The following is a 17,264-nucleotide window of genomic DNA, read 5'->3' as shown; positions in this document are numbered from 1 at the left end:
GGCTGGTGAGCGGCAGCTCCGTACCAGGGGCAGGATCGACACCTGCTGCTGTGGAAGACGGCTGAGGAGCCCCGCGTGAGGCCAGGGAAGGTCGTGATGGAGGCTGGAGCCCAGGTTACAGATGTGGACACTGAGGCGGGTGGGCAGGTGGGCACAGTGGCACAGGACCAACCAAGGGACTCTCACTGGGCACCACATGAGCCAAGCGTGGACATCAGGACACCGGTGGGGAGCGTGGCGGGAGCAGGGCGGAGGGGCGCCCCGCCTGGCTACCCGCCGCTCGTGGCCCGCTGACCTCACCCCCTTCCGGGCGCTGCTATCTGTGACCAGGGCAGCCTATCTCAGCCGCAAGCCCTAATCAAGCCTACTTCCTCCCCCGCCCTCCCACCCAGCTTCCTGCCCAGCCAGCGTCCCCCATGGCCAGCCCAGACATCAGCAGGGCGGTCCTCAGACTGCCTGGGGATGCTCGGCTGCCACGTTCCAGAAGCTTCCCTCCCAGGCCTGGCTGTGTGGTTAGAGCATGCCATTTCACCCGAGCCCGCAGTTACCTCAATACAACGGGCACAGACGTGTCTGGAAGGCCCAGGGCGCTGGGCTGGCGCTGGGCTGGCGCTGGGCTGGGGCTGGGCTGGGGCTGGGCTGGCGCTGGGCTGGGGCTGGGCTGGCGCTGGGCTGGGGCTGGGCTGGCGCTGGGCTGGGGCTGGGCTGGCGCTGGGCTGGGGCTGGGCTGGGGCTGGGCTGGGGCTGGGCTGGCGCTGGGCTGGCGCTGGGCTGGCGCGGGGCTGGGGCTGGGCTGGCGCTGGGCTGGCGCGGGGCTGGGCTGGCGCTGGGCTGGGGCTGGGCTGGCGCTGGGCTGGGGCTGGGCTGGCGCTGGGCTGGCGCTGGGCTGGGGCTGGGGCTGGGCTGGGGCTGGGCTGGCGCTGGGCTGGCGCTGGGCTGGCACTGGGCTGGCGCTGGGCTGGCACTGGGCAGCAGCACATTAGCAGGTGGCACGGCCACAGTGGGTGTCCAGCCCTGCCCCCACCCTGGTGGTGCCCCCCCGGCACACCACCCTTGCTTGGGGCTGCTGGGTCCCTTGTCTGTGGAGGGGGGCTGGGACAGTCTAGGCCGGTGGGGACAGGGCAGGGCAGGGACAGGCAGTGGGCATGTGTGTGCCACAAGCCTGGGGCGGCACGGAGCCTGGGTGCAGGGGTCCCAGCGCCCCTTGGCCTCCTCTCCTGGCTGGCGAGCCCCATGGGTCCTCGGTGCTGTGTCACACGGCTCCCTCCTCTCTCCTGGTCCGTCTCCCTTACTCCCTTCCCAGGCGGGAAACCGAGGCACTGTCCTTGTGACTGACAATGACATTTGTCAGGCCAGCCCAGCTCCAGGGGCTGTACTCCAAACCATGAGTGACTGCGGGCTCTGGGAGTCCAGCCCGCCCGGGCTGAAACATGGAAACAGGGACCTGAAGCCCCCTGCCCCCACCCCGCCTCCAGGGTGGGGACCAGAGCCAGGGCCTGAAGCCCCCCTGGACTCAGCGCCGGAGCTCCCTGAGAGCGCGCCTGCGACCACTGCGGCTCCTTATTTATTTATTTATTACTCCTCTATCTGTGCGTAACTTTTTATTTCCTCGCTGCGTTTTTCCATTACGGTGGCCATGGACGCTGCTGATAAGATCGGTCCCCAGAGATGGGACAAAGGGGCTGCTGTCGGCTGGAGGGCTGGTCATATCCTGCGTGAGAGGGCCGCGGCCTGAGATGAGGCAGATGTTATCACTGGGCTTATTGTGTCTGGGGGGGCGGGGGTCTGCCTGCCGGCCAGCCCCTACCAAGCCTTCAGGCCCCCGAGCCACCACCTCAGGCTCACCCCTCAGTTCCCAGAGCTTTGGGGTCCCACTGGCCAGCATCAAGGGGGTGCAGAGGGACCTGCTGACCGCATGCTGCCTAGCTGCTTGAAGCCTGAGCAGGAATTCACCACAGCGCTTTAGGAGTTTATTCCCAAAAATCACACGTGGTCACTTTGAGGCAGTGTGGAAGACCGCCGTCTTGCCAGGGGGCTTTTTCTTCTCTTACAAAACTTCTACAGAAATGATCCCAAAAGAAACACACTCTGGGCTGGGAAGGTGGCTCAGTGGTAGAGTGCTTGCCTAGCATGCATGAAACCCTAGGTTCCATTCCTCTGTACCACATACACAGAAAAACCCAGAAGTGGTGATGTGGCTCAAGAGGTAGAGTGCTAGCCTTAAGCACAGAGAGGCTCGGGGACAGGCGCCCAGGCCCCAAGTTCAAGCTCCAGACAAAAACAAAAAAAAAAGCCCCAGTAGCTCACACCTGTAATCCTAGCTGTTCAGGAGGCTGAGATCTGAGGATCATGGTTCAAAGCCAGCCCAGGCAGAAAAGTCTGTGAGACTCTTGTCTCCAATAAACCACTAGAAAGAAGTGGTGCTGTGGCTCACGTAGTAGAGCGCTAGCCTTGAGCTGAAGAGCTGAGGACAGCGCCCAGGCCCAGAGTTCAGGCCCCACGGCCAAAAAAAAAACAAAACAAAACAAAAAAAACCATATTCCACAGGCATCGGAGGCCTCCACACCCCCGGTGGGCTGTGGGTGGACGTCATTCTGCACACCCCTCCCTTTGTGGTTCTGCCCAAATCCTCCGTACCCCACTCAGGCTGACACCAGCGGGAGGCCACCCAGCTGGAAGGTTCTGGTGGAGACGCTGCACCCTGGGACGGACCGAGACAGGCTGGCAGAGCCAGCAGAGGCTGCGCCCAGCAGCTGGCGGTGCTCTCCAGGGCGCATGGGGAGCCTCGGGGCTCCCAAGCAGGACAGACCTGGGCTGGGTCAGGAACAGCCTGCCCAGCCCTGCCCTTGGCCCTCCCTGAGGGTCTGGCTCCTGCCACTCATACACCCTGGGGCCTCCACCTCCCCACTGGGCAAAGCCCTCCTTGTGGTGGGCCAGTGGGGCTACGTGCAAAGGGCAGAGAGGAGCTGTCTGCCCTGAATGGCTGCAGTATCCCTCCCTGCCGCCATGTCCCTAATGCTCGGGGGTGACCGGCCTGCCCGGTGCTTCTGCTGCCCCCTAGGGGTGGGAGTGAAGGCTGGCCAGCAGTAGAACAGCTTTCCCCTGCTTTGCCTTTGGCCACTGCCCTCCTTTCTATCCTGACCATTGAAGCAGATGGTGGTCCCAGAGGCCAGTGAGTAGAGACAAAGCTGCCCATGCCAGTGCCTGGGGCTGAGCCATCGTCAGGCAGATGAATGGACCCTCAGCAGGCCAGGCTTGTGGACGGATGGATGGGGGCTAGGCTGAGAAGCGTACCCACCCCTGGGGGAAGGCCTGTGCTCCCAGCCCAGGAGGCTGGGATGGCAGGGACCCCAGCTCCCAGGCCTCTTATCCCGGCTGGGGGGCGGGGTGGACAGGGGGGACGGAGGGGGGGCCCTCTGCCTGTGCTGCGGGGAAGACCAGAGCCCTAGCACAGCCCTTCGGAGAAGCTAGCTTTTTGGACCTGTAGCTCTTTAGTTCCTTTGGGAAGACACCATAAAGAGAAGAAAAGGACCCCTTGCCTGGGACGGGCACTCGGGCCCCACTGCCCATCCCGGGCCCCTCTTTTTTTTTTTTTGGTCGGTTGTGGGACTTGAAAACTCTGGGCCTGGGCACTGTCCCTCAGCTCTTCAGCTCAAGGCAAGCACTCTACCACTTGAGCCACAGCGCCACTTCCGGTTTTCTAGTGGTTTATTGGAGATAAGAGTCTCACAGACTTTCCTTGCCCGGGCTGGCCTTGAATTGTGATCCTCAGTGGCTAGAATGACAGATGTGAGCCACCAGCACCCGGCTCGGGGGCCCCTCTTGTTGGTGCAGCTGTTTGTGCCCATAAGAGACCGTGTTACACCCCAGCAGTGGTAAAACAGACAGGCCTCCCACTGCTACCTCCAAGATCTGACCCGAGCTCAGAAGAGGCCAGTCTGCGGCCCAGCACCGTTCCCGCCGCCGCCCGCTGGGCCTCGATCACACGGAGGCCAAGGCCTGCCCTGTCCCCAGGACAGGCCGCTGGGCCCGCGGAGCGAGGGGCCCCATAGTGCCCAGGCCAGGGCGCAGGCCTGCCTTCCACAGCCTGCTCGTCCCAGGCGGAATCGCTCTGCCATCAGCCGGGGCCAGGGTTCAGCCGATAAAGATGCTGTTGCGTAAAAAAAATCAATACTGGCTAGCGGTAGCCAGGCGGCGGCTGAGCGGTAGCAAGGCACTACCCTTCTGCCCACATGCAGCTGGGCTCTGGCCACAGGTGCCTCCAGGCTCAAGTCCAGCTTCAGGCGGCCCAGACATAGAACGAGCTCACCCCTTCCTTATGGGCGGTGGTGCCCCGACCCAGGAGGTGGCTGGGCCTGAGGGAGAGGCTGGAGCCTACAGGGCAGGAGCGGCCAGGGCCCGGGGGGTGCCTGGAATAGAGAACTCAGCTGCTGGCAGCAACTACCCCCAAGAGCCAAGCCAGAGCAGGCTCAGGGCGGGGGCTCTGGGCTGGAGGCCTCCAGATGGCCTCTGACCACACAGGAAGTGGAAATCTTCACACAGGGAGGCTCGGGCTCTGCACCGACTATGCCAGCCCTGAAGGGCTTTCTGAGGGGTCCTGGCCAGCAGAAGCTGCAGCCAGGCTGGCCTGTGAGTCTGCCCAGGGTGGTAGGTAGGGTAGCTGGAGGCCTGGGCCGGCTCCCCTTCTCTGGCACCACTCCAGAGTGCCTCAGCGTGGCTTGCACACACAGCTGGCCCAGTGTGCAAGTTCCGAGCCGGCATTGTCTGCGGAGCCATGGCTGGCTGTTCAGCAGCGGCAGCAGCATCCACAGCCTAGCCAGAGCCCTGGCTCTCAGCCACGCTGCGCCTGATTCGTGCCCCATAGAGTTTTCTGGAACTTCAGCCTGGGCCTTCCTCCCCTCCCCCTTCCTCCTTTTTCTTTCCTTTTCTGTGGCTTTTATCAAAGGCAAACAACAGGATCCCTGAGATAGGACCGCTCCCCACCTGGTCTGCTGGCGCTGCAGGGCAGGGCAGGGCCGGGCAGGAGTGATGAGCCGATTAGATTAGTGGGTGCTGGTGGTAACAGGTGGTCACCCATGTGCCAGCCCCGGAGCCCACCATTCAGGATGAGTGTTCGTGGTCCCGGACTTGGAGCCTGAGTCCCCGCCATTCACACACAGGGCCTGGCCCCTTTGGGGGTGGGGTGACTGGCCGAGGAGGGGCCCACTCACGGGCACTCCGTGCACCGGTCTCCCCGGACTGAGCTGTCAGCCAGCTGCTGCGGCCAGGTCCGGAGGCTGAGGTCCGAGGACCAAAGTGGGCACCAGGCAGCCAGGGCAGAGCCTGAACTCCCCACCGGGAGGGAGCTCGGAGTCTGGCCTTGGCAGAAGGGCCTCGCCGTGGCCTGGCCACCGTGCTCCAGCTCTCCAGGCCTCCTTCACGCCCAGGCACAGAAGAGGCCTGGCAGGGTTGGAGCGGGACTTCACCGCAGAGGGAGCCCACCCTCCCACCCCGGGGCCAGGAGGAGGCGACCGCCTGAACCCGCATGGTACCACACATGCAGCCAGTGGAGAGTTAGTGCCCGCTTCTGCAGCTGGGTAAACTGAGGCTCCGCGGGCACCCAGACATCAGGACAGAGGCAGGGCCTGTAGGTTCCAGACCTGAGTTTTGTGGCCAGAGCTACCACCATCTCCCAGTAAGGCCCCAGCTGGTGAACAGAGCCCAGATGGGCAGTGCCCGGCCCTGCCTGTCCCTGGGGGATATCACCCAGGCCACAAGACCTGGTGGTGTCCAGAGCCCGGAACCCTGCAGTTCCTCAACCCCAGCACATGTGTTCTTGAGAGGATGCATGTGGGTTCGTCCGAAGCAGTCTAGGACTATGGTTCCTGCAGGAGCTCCGCCTCGGTCGCATGGGGAAACTGAGACCAGAACCAGAGCGTCAGCACGGCCCCTCACACCTCGCCTGGCAAAGATGTGCGGAGGTGCTGGCCGCGGCGCTGTCCACCCGTCACCTCGTACCCTCTCTGCGTGAGCCCTGGGAGGCACTGGCCGCCGTAGGCAGCCTCCTCGCACCTCTCCTGTCCCCCCCCCATTTTGTGTCCTGCTGGGCACGTGACCGCTGGGTACCAGCTCCACCTTAACACCTGCTTGCCCTGTTTGGGCCACACGGGTTGGAGCAGGAGTGGGGCTCATTTCTCTGAGCAGGGAATGGTCAGCATTGCACGGCTGCCGTGGCCACAGGCACTGGGACTGGAGTACACCGGGCACAAACCACTGTGCTCTCCTCCCGGCCCAGGCCTCACCAGGCCCCAAATCCACCCTCAGGAGGCATCTTCCAAGAGGGCCGTCCTGGACCAAGGAGGCGGGTTGTCACGGTAACCACAGTGTCAGCCCTGCCCCTCAGGTCTCTGCCACCCCCCTCAACATTACATTTATCGAGGGCCAGCCCTCCCTCTGGCGGTGTGTGATACCCAAAGGATGGGCGGCACTTGGGAAACACCAACCATGCCCTTATCTGGACGTCGGGTCCACAGCCTGATCTCTGGTTAGGGTGGGGGCTGTTTGCCTGCAGGTAGGCGGGGTGCAGTCTCTGCCTGCCTCCCACAAGTCTGAGAGAGCCGGCGCTCAGAGCTGCCCATGGACGGGGACTGCCCCTGCCCCTGCTTTCAGGGTGGCCAGACCCTGTCCCGTGAGAAATGCTCCCAGTGCTGAAAGATGGGGGAAAGTGGCTTGGCCATTTAGTTCCCTATCTTCTGGGGTCGGGGTACACCTCAGGAGCCGTGTCTGTAGGGAATGTCCCTGTTCCTAGAAGAGGAGCAGGTGCCAAACCTACATGGCTCAGGGCTCCCGCTCGGGTCCATGCCGCACTGCCTGCAGCTCCTCCACCTCCCTGAGATGGCGCCTGCCCACCCTGGTAGCCAGCTGCCTGCCAAGCTCTGTAGGGCAGGGCAAGAGGGAAGCTGGCAGGACTGTGGCCAGCCGTGTCCTGAGTGGGCTGGCCTGGTCCCGTGGCCATGACCACTGCACAGCCTACCTTTTTTCTCCTAGCCCTGGCTCTTCCCCCACCGGGGCTGATAAAGGGCCGCAGGGCCTCCTCGGCCTCTAGACCTGGTCCACTGCCACCTTATCTGCCCTGGTGAAGACAAAGGCCCGGTTAAAATGTCTCCGCAGGGCCTCCTGGCGTATTTACACGTTATCTCTGCCATTAGGCGGACAGTTATCTGATCATCGCGCCCATTAAGGCCGCAGCCTGCTCGGTGGGGCTCCAGGAAATAGGGCCGCCGCGGCGTTCCAGCCAGGGGACCAGGCCAGGCCACGTGAGGCCTTGTGGGCCGCGGTGAGGCCTGGCAGTGAGGCCGAGTGGCACACCTTTGCCGGGCAGAGGGTGTGCGGCCACGGAGGCACCTCCCCGAGGGAGTGGCCGCCACTGACCCTGCTGTCCAATGAGGAGGTTGCAACTCCAGGAAGGCAGATGCTAGCCACGCAAGTGAGGTCCTGCAGCCAGCACCACACCAGCAAACCGGCAAACACTGGATGGGCTTAGGGACCCTGAAAATCCAGGCTGGTCTCATCTCAAGACCCGCGTTTATCCACACCTTCAGAGACCTCATTCCACACAGGTCACATTCACGGGGCTCAGGCAGACCACAAGGTCACCGGCGTGGGATGCAGGTAGATCGCACAGGTCACAGTGTGTCATATGACTACACACCACCCTGCAGACAGTGCCCAGGGCCTCCTCAAAGCCCGTCGCGAGGCTGCCCGCCCACACCAACCCCTCATGCGGGCTCTCCAGTCCAGGGACCCCGGGACCCCCTGCCATCACCCGCTCCAGACCACCCTCTCCCTCTGCCCCTCTCCCGCGGCTCCTGACGTCCGTGGGCCTCCTCAGTCACCTGGCTGAGCCCTCACCCAGCCCTGTCTCTCCACAGAGGACCTGGAGCTGGAGCTGCGGGACGGGCGGAGGTGCGTGCGGGCCCGCCTCAGCCTGGCTGAGGGCCTGTCCTGGGGCCCATTCCAGGGGACCATCCAGACCAGAGCCGCATCCCCCGGGCAGACAGAAGAGGTAAGAGGGCCAGCCCCGGCTGGCACACCAGACCCTTGCCCTCTGTGGCGTCTGCCCTTTGGCCCCTCAGGCCAGGAGCATTGGCTGCTTTGTGCCAAGGCAGCCAGGAGATGGGGACCCCGGGGCCTGGAGGGCGGGCAGGCCCCTGGAGTGTGGGACAGGTCCTTCTGGCTGCTGGAAGGGACCGACCGTGGCCTCCAGTGGGGGTGGGTGGAGGGGTGAGGCAGGCGCTATGCAGGGCAGCGTGCCGGGCCGCTCTTGCCCTCACCTTGGGGCGGAGGGAGGCTGAGCAGGGCGTTGGCATCAGCGTTCGCATCCCGGGCACTGTGGGCTGCCGGGGGGGGGGAGGGCCGTGCCTGCCCTGCCCTGCTGAGACCTTTGGGGCCGGGACAGGTGCTGTGGGTGCCATGGCCAGCGTGGCTCCTCTCCCTGCAACATGGCGCCCCTGCCTGGGCAGGGCCCTCCCGTGGCTGCCCGGGACGGGCTCTGCTGTGGGGCCCACGCTGGCTTTATGTCAGACGCCCCTCTGTTTAGGGCAGTGGCTTCCTCTTGCCAGGTTCCTCGTCGACTTGGAAAAGAGCACCAGTGCGTAGAGGGCAGCGAGCCTGGACCAGGGCGGCGGGGGGGAGGGGCAGCGGGGCGGGGGGACGCGTGGTGGCAGGACTGGAGAGGCCTGGTCCAGGCAGGCAAGGGCAGCGTTGCTTACCCGTGGCGTCAGTCCAGCAGCGCCCTGGAGCTGCACCCACCGCCAGACGTGGCTTGACACTGGGCGTACTGGCTGGCTGGTGCCATGTGCTACCGAGTCTCGGTCCTGAGGGTGTAGAGCAGCCTTCGGGGCGCCCCGGGGCAAGGATGGGGCTGCCTGAGGCGGGCCCCTCCACATCTGCTTGGAAGCTGCCCGCAGGTGGGTGTCCCCAGCCCCGGGCCCCTGTGCCTGCCCCGCCAGCCTGGGTGGTGGTGCCCGTCTGATGTGGGAAAGCCTCCGGAGCTGGCATGCGCAGCGCCGTGGAGGCCAGCAGGCCATAGGTGAGACGGAGGAGGCTGGCCCAGGCCCCGCGTGCCCACCGCCATGCCGAGGCTCCGGGTAGCACTGGGCCCGCACCACTTCCCACCCCACGCTCAGGCAGGCCTCGGCTTACTCTGAGCCTGGATTTCTCCACGTTTGGGACCTCGCTGGACTAAGGAGCCAGCGGCTGCCTTTGGATACAAGCCTGCAGACCCTCCCGCCTCCCTGCAGGGGAGAGAGACGGGCCAGCACCCTGCCTGCCGGGTGGCTGGGCACAGTAACTGAGATAAACCCTCAGTGCTGTCTGGCCCTGGGCATGCCCAGTGGGCACTGTGCCCAGCGGCCCTAAGGAGGAAGACCCTTGGCCTGGGCCCAGACAGGGACATCAGAAGGGCAGCAGAAGGCCGCCATGTGGGATGGACGCCAGGTCTGCAGGGCGTGCATGAGCGGGTGTCACGGAGGCAGGCAGGCCGCCGGTGGCTTCTGTGGGGTTTTCTGGTTAGAAGGCGGACTCTGGGGGCAGCAGGAGCTGTGAGGCTCCCAGCTCTGGCGTCTCAGCGCACTGTCCCCTGACCCTGTGTGGTGATGGGCACAGGCAGGCATGGCGGAGAGCCTATCCCTGCTTCTCTTCCCTGCCCTCCGCCCCATGCGGCACGCGCCTCACCCGGCCTCCCTGCCCTGCAGGAGGAAAGCACTGTCCCCCGTCCCCGGCTCTAGCTGGGCGTCAGTGGCTCACGCCTGTCATCCTACCTACTCAGGAGGCTGAGATCTGAGGATCGCGGTTCAAAAGCAGCCTGGGAAGAGAAGCCTCAGACTCCCAACTAACAACAAAATAGTTGGAAGTAGAGCTGTGGCTCAAAGGGTTGGAGCGCCAGGCTCTGTGAAAAAGCCAAGCAGAGGTGGAGACCGTCGTTGACCTACCCGAGTCTCATCGGGTCAATGAGTTGGGGGGACATGGAGCCCATGGTGCCTTCCTACAGGGCTGAGGGCCGTCCACCCCCAGGGGACCCTCTCCTGCCCTCCCCCCCACCCATTCCCCTGCTCAGGGGCACAGGTCAGGGGTCAGCCAAGGGAGGTGGCACAGGATAGAAGCACTGCCCGTCCCCACCCCGCATCAGGCCTAAGAGGGGGCCAGGAAAGCAGAGTCGGAGGAGCCTAAGGTCTCCCACCCCACAGAGAAGCTGTCGCTTCCTGCCCGCCTCCCTTCTATCTTACCAGAATTCAGCCTTGATTAACCCTTATCTTCCCAGCAAGCCGCTATCTCTGCCTTGGCGCCGAGCGTCCAGACACACTGTGCAGATGATTGATTTCTGAAAGATAGGCACGTCTTTCCGATACTTCGTTTATTGTCTAAATATTTTTGCTAACATTCAGCGGCCCTTATCGAGCTGGACTGATGGGCCCCATCTCCCCTTACTGCGTGAGGAAGACATCGCCTTGTGTGACCAGGCCTTCCTCCTCCCCTTCAGAGACGTGGGAGTGCAGTGAGCGGGGATGTGGAGTGGAGGACCTTCCTGCTCACGGGGGGACTTGAGCACAGCGGGTGTGAAGTGGAAGACCCTTCGTGGTCTCACCCCGTCTCGGGGCCTGGGCTGGGCACTGTGAGGTTAGGATGGGGGGGCACCCCAGGCAGGACGTTGGGCTGGGCACTGTGAGGTTAGGATGGGGGTGCCCCAGGCAGGATCTCGGGCTGGGCACTGTGAGGTTAGGATGGGGGGGGCCCAGGCAGGACCTCGGGCTGGGCACTGTGAGGTTAGGATGGGGGGGTGCCTCAGGCAGGACCTCGGGCTGGGCACTGTGAGGTTAGGATGGGGTGTTGCCCCAGGCAGGACCTCGGGCTGAGCATCCAGGATGGGCACACAGGAAGGAAGCCAGGTGACCTGGCCCTGAGGGACCACTGGGCATTCTTGATCTGGTGCTGCTTTGCTGAGCTTTCTACCACTGCAGAACCAGGAGTTGCAGAAGAGGCTCCTTTGGGGCCAGGCCCAACCAGCTGCAAAGTTAGACACAGAAGAAACAGTGCTAAGGGTGGATGAATGATGAATAGATGGGTGGATGAGCGGATGGAAGGACAAACGTGAGCACACACATTGCCTGAGTGGATAGAGCAATGTGGGTGGATGATGGGTAGTGGATGGATGGATGGATGGACAGAAGACTGCATAGAAGAAAGCTGGAAGGATGAGTGGGTTGGCAATAGATGAGTGCATGGACAGACAAACAGTTGGATGGTAGTTGGGGTGGATGGATGATAGATGGGTGGACACAGATGCATGGATGGGTAGGGATACAAGTAGGTGGATGGCTGAACGCATGGATGCAGCAATGTGGGTGGATGGATGGATGATTAATTAAGTACACAGGTGGTGGACAGATTGATGGGTAGGTGGTGCATGGATAGACGGGTGATGGATGAGTTGGTGGATGGATGGGGGTAAGTGGGTGAATGGTAGTGAATAGTGGGATGGGTTGCATAGGTGGATGGGTGGATAAGCGTGTGGGTGGATACACGGGTGGATACGTGAGTGGGTACATGGCTGGATGATGGCCAAGAGAACCGATGCATGAATGCTCTGGGCGGTGTGTGGGCGGATGGTGCTCAGTAGAGGGCACATGGAATCTTGGGTGGGTGGGTGGGTGGATGATGGACGGAAGTAGGAGAGTGGACATGTGGATTCCTAGGTGGGTTTGTGAGTTATCTACACTCCCAGTCTTGTCAGATGGGTACGTGGTGAATGGATGGGTAGGTGAACAGGTGGTGATGAACAATCAAACAACTCCTTTGCTCCAGCCTCGCTCTGCTGTCCAGTGTCCTACACAGTTCACTTGCTTTAGCCACGAGCCCACTCCAAGGTCTGTGGGGCCGGGCGGGGCCCTGGCTGCCTCGCAGGCCAGAGACCTGGCAGGAAAGGCCCCTGCTGCGTACTGAATGGGACCACGGGAGCCCAACTTATGCACGGGTTCCAGGGGTGGATGTGGAGTGGCCATCCCAAAATGGCCAAGACTCCCACCTGGGCATAACCCGGGCCGTCTGGGGGGGGGGCAGGCCGGGGACAAACAGAAGTCCCTAGCCATGTGAGGAGACCCAAAGGCTGGCACAGGTACTGCCACGAGAAGGCGCTCAGAGGCCAGCGCTGGCCAGTGCCCAGGCTCCCGTTAGTTTCACCCTAGTCTCTTAGCCATAGATAAAAATTCAGAAGGGACAGAGGTACCCAGGAAAGGCTTCCTCCTCCAGACCCCCAGGCGGCCGCCCTGCCCATGTTCCAGTAACTTCTGGGGCGCCCAGCCCGGCTCTGCCCGCGGCTTATGGACTTGCTGTGGTTCTGGTCCACGTCCCTCATTCTCACCTTCATCACACCTGCACCGCATCGCTGATCATCTCACTGCTCTTACCAGCCTAGTGCTAGCCTGCTCGTCCTCTGCAGCCTTGGTGTCCCAGACACCGGGCCTGGCTTTCGGCACACAGCCAGAGCCTCACCATGCCTCCTGGAGAGCAAGTTCCTGAATGTGCCCATAATTTTTTCTAGTCCATCCACTTCCCTGCAAATGACATGACACTCTTTCCAATGGGTAAGACTCCATTCTCTATTTGTACCACATTTTATTCATCCACTCATTTGTTGTAGGGCATCTGGGCTGGTTCCGTAACTTGGCTGTTGTGAATAGTGCAGCAGTGAACATGGGTGTGCACGTGGCTTTATGGCATCCTGACTGTGATGTTCTGGGTAGATGCCCAAGAGTAGTATGGCTGGGGTGCAGGGAAGTTCTGTTGTCTGGGGAACCTCCAAACTGTCTTCTAGAGTGGTTGTACTAGTTTACATTCCCACCAATAGTGCACTAGGGTTCGTTCCTCTTTCCCACATCCCCCCCAGCATTTGTTGTTCAAATCCTGCATACTGGCCCTATACTAGATAAAATGGAACCTCTGTATTGTTTTGATTTGCATTTCCCTTTTGGCCAGGGTTGTTGGGCTTGTCCTCACCTGTCTATCTGCCATTCTTACTTCTTTTCTTCCTTTCTTTTTGTTGTTGGTCGTGGGGCTTGAACTCTGGGCCTGAGCACTGTCCCTCAGCTGCTCTTCAGCTCAAGGCGAGCGCTCTACCGCTTGAGCCACAGCGCCACTTCCGGTTTTCAAGTGGCTTATTGGAGATAAGAGTCTCACGGACTTTTCTGCCTGGGCTGGCTTTGAATCGTGATCCTCAGATCTCAGCCTCCTGAGTAGCTAGGATTACAGGCGTGAGCCACCAGCACCCGGCTCTGTTCTTACCTCTGATGAAAAGTCTCTCTCAAGCTCCTCGGCCCATTTATTGATTGGTTTAGTTTTGTTGGAGAAGGGCATCCATCTTTTAGCTCCTTGTATATTTTGGATATTAGGACTTTGTTGAATGGATTGTTGGCTGTCGTTTTAGCTTACTATGTCTGTTGTTGTGCAAAAAACGTTTTAGCCTGATGCAATCCTATTGGTTGACTCTCCCTCCAATTTGCTGAGCCTCCTGGAACTCTTCTCAGAAAGTTCTGCCTACATCAATTCTGACGTTTCTCCTACTCCTTACCATAGTGGTCTCAGGGTTTACGGTCCGAGGTTGAGGTCTCCATGCATTTTGAGTTGACATTTGTGCAAGGTGACAGGCAAGGAGCCAATTCATCTTCTGTTCATCAACACCATTTGTGCAAGGTGGCAGGCGGGGATCCAATTCATCTTCTGTTCACCAGCACCATTTGTTGAGGAGGCTGTCTTTTCCCAGCATGTATTTTCAACTCCCCTGTGAAACACCAGTTGACTCTAAGTATGCTGGTTTATTCTAGGCAAAGACCCTTCCTGAGTGCAGCCGTGTGGGGCGGGGGGGGGGGGGTGCTCTAGGTGACATCCCACAGAGCTGGCAGCTCAGGGGTCCGGGGGGAGCCGCCCCCCCCAGGGCGGGCAGTCAAGCCCAGTCTTTGAAGCAGCAAATAAGGGGGGAAGCTACAAGGCTTGACAGGCCAGCCCACTGCTGGCCTGTGGGGTCCTGGGCACCCTGCTTCTCTGTGCCCGGTTCCCTCCTGCAGTGGTAGGGTTTGAAAAGGGCCTCAAGCCCCGGGATCCCTCGTCCCACCCTCGAGAGACTGCGGGGGCCAGCCCTCTTCAGCCTCTACCCACCCCCTCCCGCCCCTGAGCCAGCACGGACACCGCCACCAGGCCTGTCCAAAACTGGACCCTGACAAAGGGCAGGTGAGACTGGACTGGCAAAGGGACAGCCAGCAGGGACAGTGCAGCACACCCCTCGGGAAGCCAGAGCCATTTTTGTTGTTGTTGTGGGGCTTGAACTCTGGGCCTGGGCGCTATACCTCAGCTCTTCAGTGCAAGGTGTGCACTCTACCACTTGAGCCACAGCGCCACTTCCAGTTTTCTGGTGGTTCATTGGAGAGTCTCATAGACTTTCCTGCCTGGGCTAGATTTGAACCGTGATCCTCAGATCTCAGCCTCCTGAGTAGCTAGGATGACAGGCGTGAGCTGCCAGTGCCCAGCTCCATCAGAGAATTTAAGGAAGCTGCTGTACTGCAGAGCTGGCCAGGGATCCAGGAGGGATCAGGAGGCTCAGAAACTGTCACTAATCGTGGGCACACCTGTCCAGGTCACGTAGGGCCCAGGCTGGGCCACAACCCAGAACCGAACGGGACAGGGGGTGAAGCATCAGCCCTTCCCAGCCTGCCCCTGCCCCACACACACACAGGGCTGGGCAGGGCAGGAAGGAGAAGGGGCTGTGTACCAGGGCTGCTCAGAAACAGGGGACAAGATGGGAACCAGGCTGTGCCATGAGCCCCGGCCCTCCCAGAGACCACGTCCCTGAGGCTGTTGCTGCCAAAGTAGGTGAGAGGATGGGCCAGGGGGACCGGAGGGCCCGAGAGGGCAGGACAGGCTGGCGCGGCCTGGCCTCAGGTTCGGGGTGGGCCGTGCATTCCCCCTCCAGCAGGTGGCAGGCCGCTCAGAGCCCTGGAGGGCTGAGTCAGGACCGTGGGAGGCCGGGCTGGCTTCTCACCCTGCCCCCTCCCGGGCTCCCTGCGTGGAGACCACAGCAGGAATGTGGAGTGGCAGTGCCCGCGCCCAGACCTCCGCAGAAAGGCCGGGTTGTGCAGCGTCAGCAGAGCCGCGCGCGCGTGTTTTTATCATGCCGAGAACATGCTGCTCCCCAGAGCGATAAGCGGTAGACCGGCCGCGAGGCTGTCAGTCTCAGTTTGAGGGTTTAGAAATATTGGGACGAATAATTAGATTTCATATCGTTACCGCAGCACCATCAGAGGATCAGGCAGATTAATTTTCTCACCCTCCTCCGCTCATTAATATTCATTAGAGACGAGGAAGGCAATGCAGGGAGGGCGAGGCCCGGCCGCCTCTCCGATGGCCGCCCGCCCAGGCCGGGCACGGCGCTGGTGGGAGTGACAGCCCTCCTCCCTGCTCCTGTCTGCCCCCAGCCTGGCTGCCAGACTCCCCGCTTTTACCCCTATTAACAGTGGGGTACAAGGCAGCTCCTTTGGCGGGATTCACACTCTAAGCCAACACAGCAACTGCTGGGGTCCGGGGCCAGGAGGCCACTCACTGCCCACTGCGTCCTGGAGCCAGAGAGAGCCAAGGCAGTGGGCAGAGCTGACGTCTTACCAGGCCCACGCCATCACACGCGCCTCCTGCACATCCCCGCTCCGTGTCCTGGGAGGAAAGCCACAGACGGGTGGAGATGACCCGCCCGGGGCTCCCCTGGGATGGGCCGGGGCCTCATGCGGGACTGTGGAGGGGGCTGCAGATGGGTTAAGGTAATGCCGGCTGGGGCAGGGTCCCACCCTCACCAGCCACGTGGCAGCAAGGTGGTCAGGCTGCCCGACCTCTCCACGTGCTGCTGCCGGGCGTGACCAGCCCGCAGGCCCTGGCAGCGCCCTGCGCGTGCTGCGTGGATGGGGGCTCAGTGGAGAGGCCCGACGGGAGTGGCACTGGCGGCTAGGCCAGGCCCGGCTGGGAGGTGCCCAGTGCCCGTCCTCTAGGGATGCCCACAGCCACCTGCCTGCCTCCTGCCCTAGCCACACTGTCCTCTCTCCAAGGAGCCTGGAGGGATGGGTGGTAGCCGTGGGTTTGGGTTCGAGGTTGGAATGCGCTGTTGGGCTTTTCAGTGGCCTTACGGGACAGATGGGAACGTTGGCGGGGCCTGACCTGTGACGTGCAGGAAGGGACCAGAGCCCCGGGGCTGTCGCCACCTGACTCGGAGAGCAAAGCCGAGCCACCACAGTCTGAGCCTCGCCCTCTCTGTGTAGTCGGGACCCCTGCCGCCCAGTCCTCTTCCAGCACCAGGCCATTTGTGTTTTCTCTGCTGCTGGGCTGGACTGGGGGGGGGGGGATCAGGAACTGAGTGGCCTCCAGGCCCCGAGGGCCTAGCCCAGTGCTTCTTCTCTTCCATACTCAAACCGTGCTGCCTGCAAAGTGTCCTGGTCCAAAGCTCAGCCTCTGGCCCTGCTGACCCTGCCCTTGGCTGCTTGCTGTGGTGTGGGAGGAGGCCATGGAGCATGGGGCTGTGTGGGCACTGGGGATGACTGTCACCTAGAGGAGGGACAGTGCGTGGCCAGCACAGGCAGGGCAGCGAGCGAGGACAAAGGCAGCCTGTCCCCCTGGGCCTGGGGAGGGGGAGACGCCACAGCCCAGAGGGACACCAAGTCCCTCTCCAGGGATGAGCTGTCCTCTGGGCCCATGTCCTTAGCGCAGAGAGCTCATCTGGAGGCATGCAGGGACTCATGGCCAGCAGCCCACTCACGCAGGGTGGCATGCTGAAGAGAACATAGATCTGGCTCCAGTTCAGGCTGTGACCTTGAGCATACTTCTTGACCTCTCTGGGCCTTGGTTTCCAAGAGAACCCAGACGCCCAGCTGTGGAAGGTGCACCCTGGAGTACCTCGAGTCCCAGCAGCGCTGGACAGGACACGGGGGCCAGGGCTCTCTCAGCCACTGAGACGCCTGATTGTGCACAGCACACCAGGCCTGTCACAGCAGTCTCTCAGCCCACGGGGGCCCTCAGAGGCTCTTCCTGTGCTAGCTGACCCCACCCTGTCCCTGCTCTCCCCAGGGCCCAGCCCTGACCCTGAAGCTCACAGATGAGGGCCACTGGCTAAGGACACTGCCCCAGGCCCTGACTGAGGCCGAAGCCAACTCAGAGATCTACAGGAAGGGTGAGTATCTCGAGCCTCCGTCCCGGCCTTC

The 17,264-nt window shown here is 62.1% G+C and overlaps 1 protein-coding gene across 1 annotated transcript in view; it reads left to right on the top strand.

The window, feature by feature from the left end:
* The window catches only part of LOC138822821 (zinc finger protein ZFPM1-like), a 55,556-nt gene that overhangs the window by 33,082 nt on the left and 5,210 nt on the right, over positions 1-17,264 (top strand). Inside the window, exons 4-5 of the mRNA XM_070015752.1 lie at positions 7,911-8,044; positions 17,131-17,233. Of these exons, the coding sequence (XP_069871853.1) occupies positions 7,911-8,044; positions 17,131-17,233 (237 nt within the window). The remainder of the gene's footprint in view (positions 1-7,910; positions 8,045-17,130; positions 17,234-17,264) is intronic.

Source organism: Dipodomys merriami, unplaced genomic scaffold (assembly GCF_024711535.1).
Source record: "Dipodomys merriami isolate MVZ:Mamm:240054 unplaced genomic scaffold, mDipMer1.0.p SCAF_116, whole genome shotgun sequence".
Classification (NCBI taxonomy): Eukaryota; Metazoa; Chordata; class Mammalia; order Rodentia; family Heteromyidae; genus Dipodomys; species Dipodomys merriami.
The sequence above is the reverse complement of the archived record's forward strand: the minus strand, read 5'-3'. Positions and strand labels throughout refer to the sequence as shown.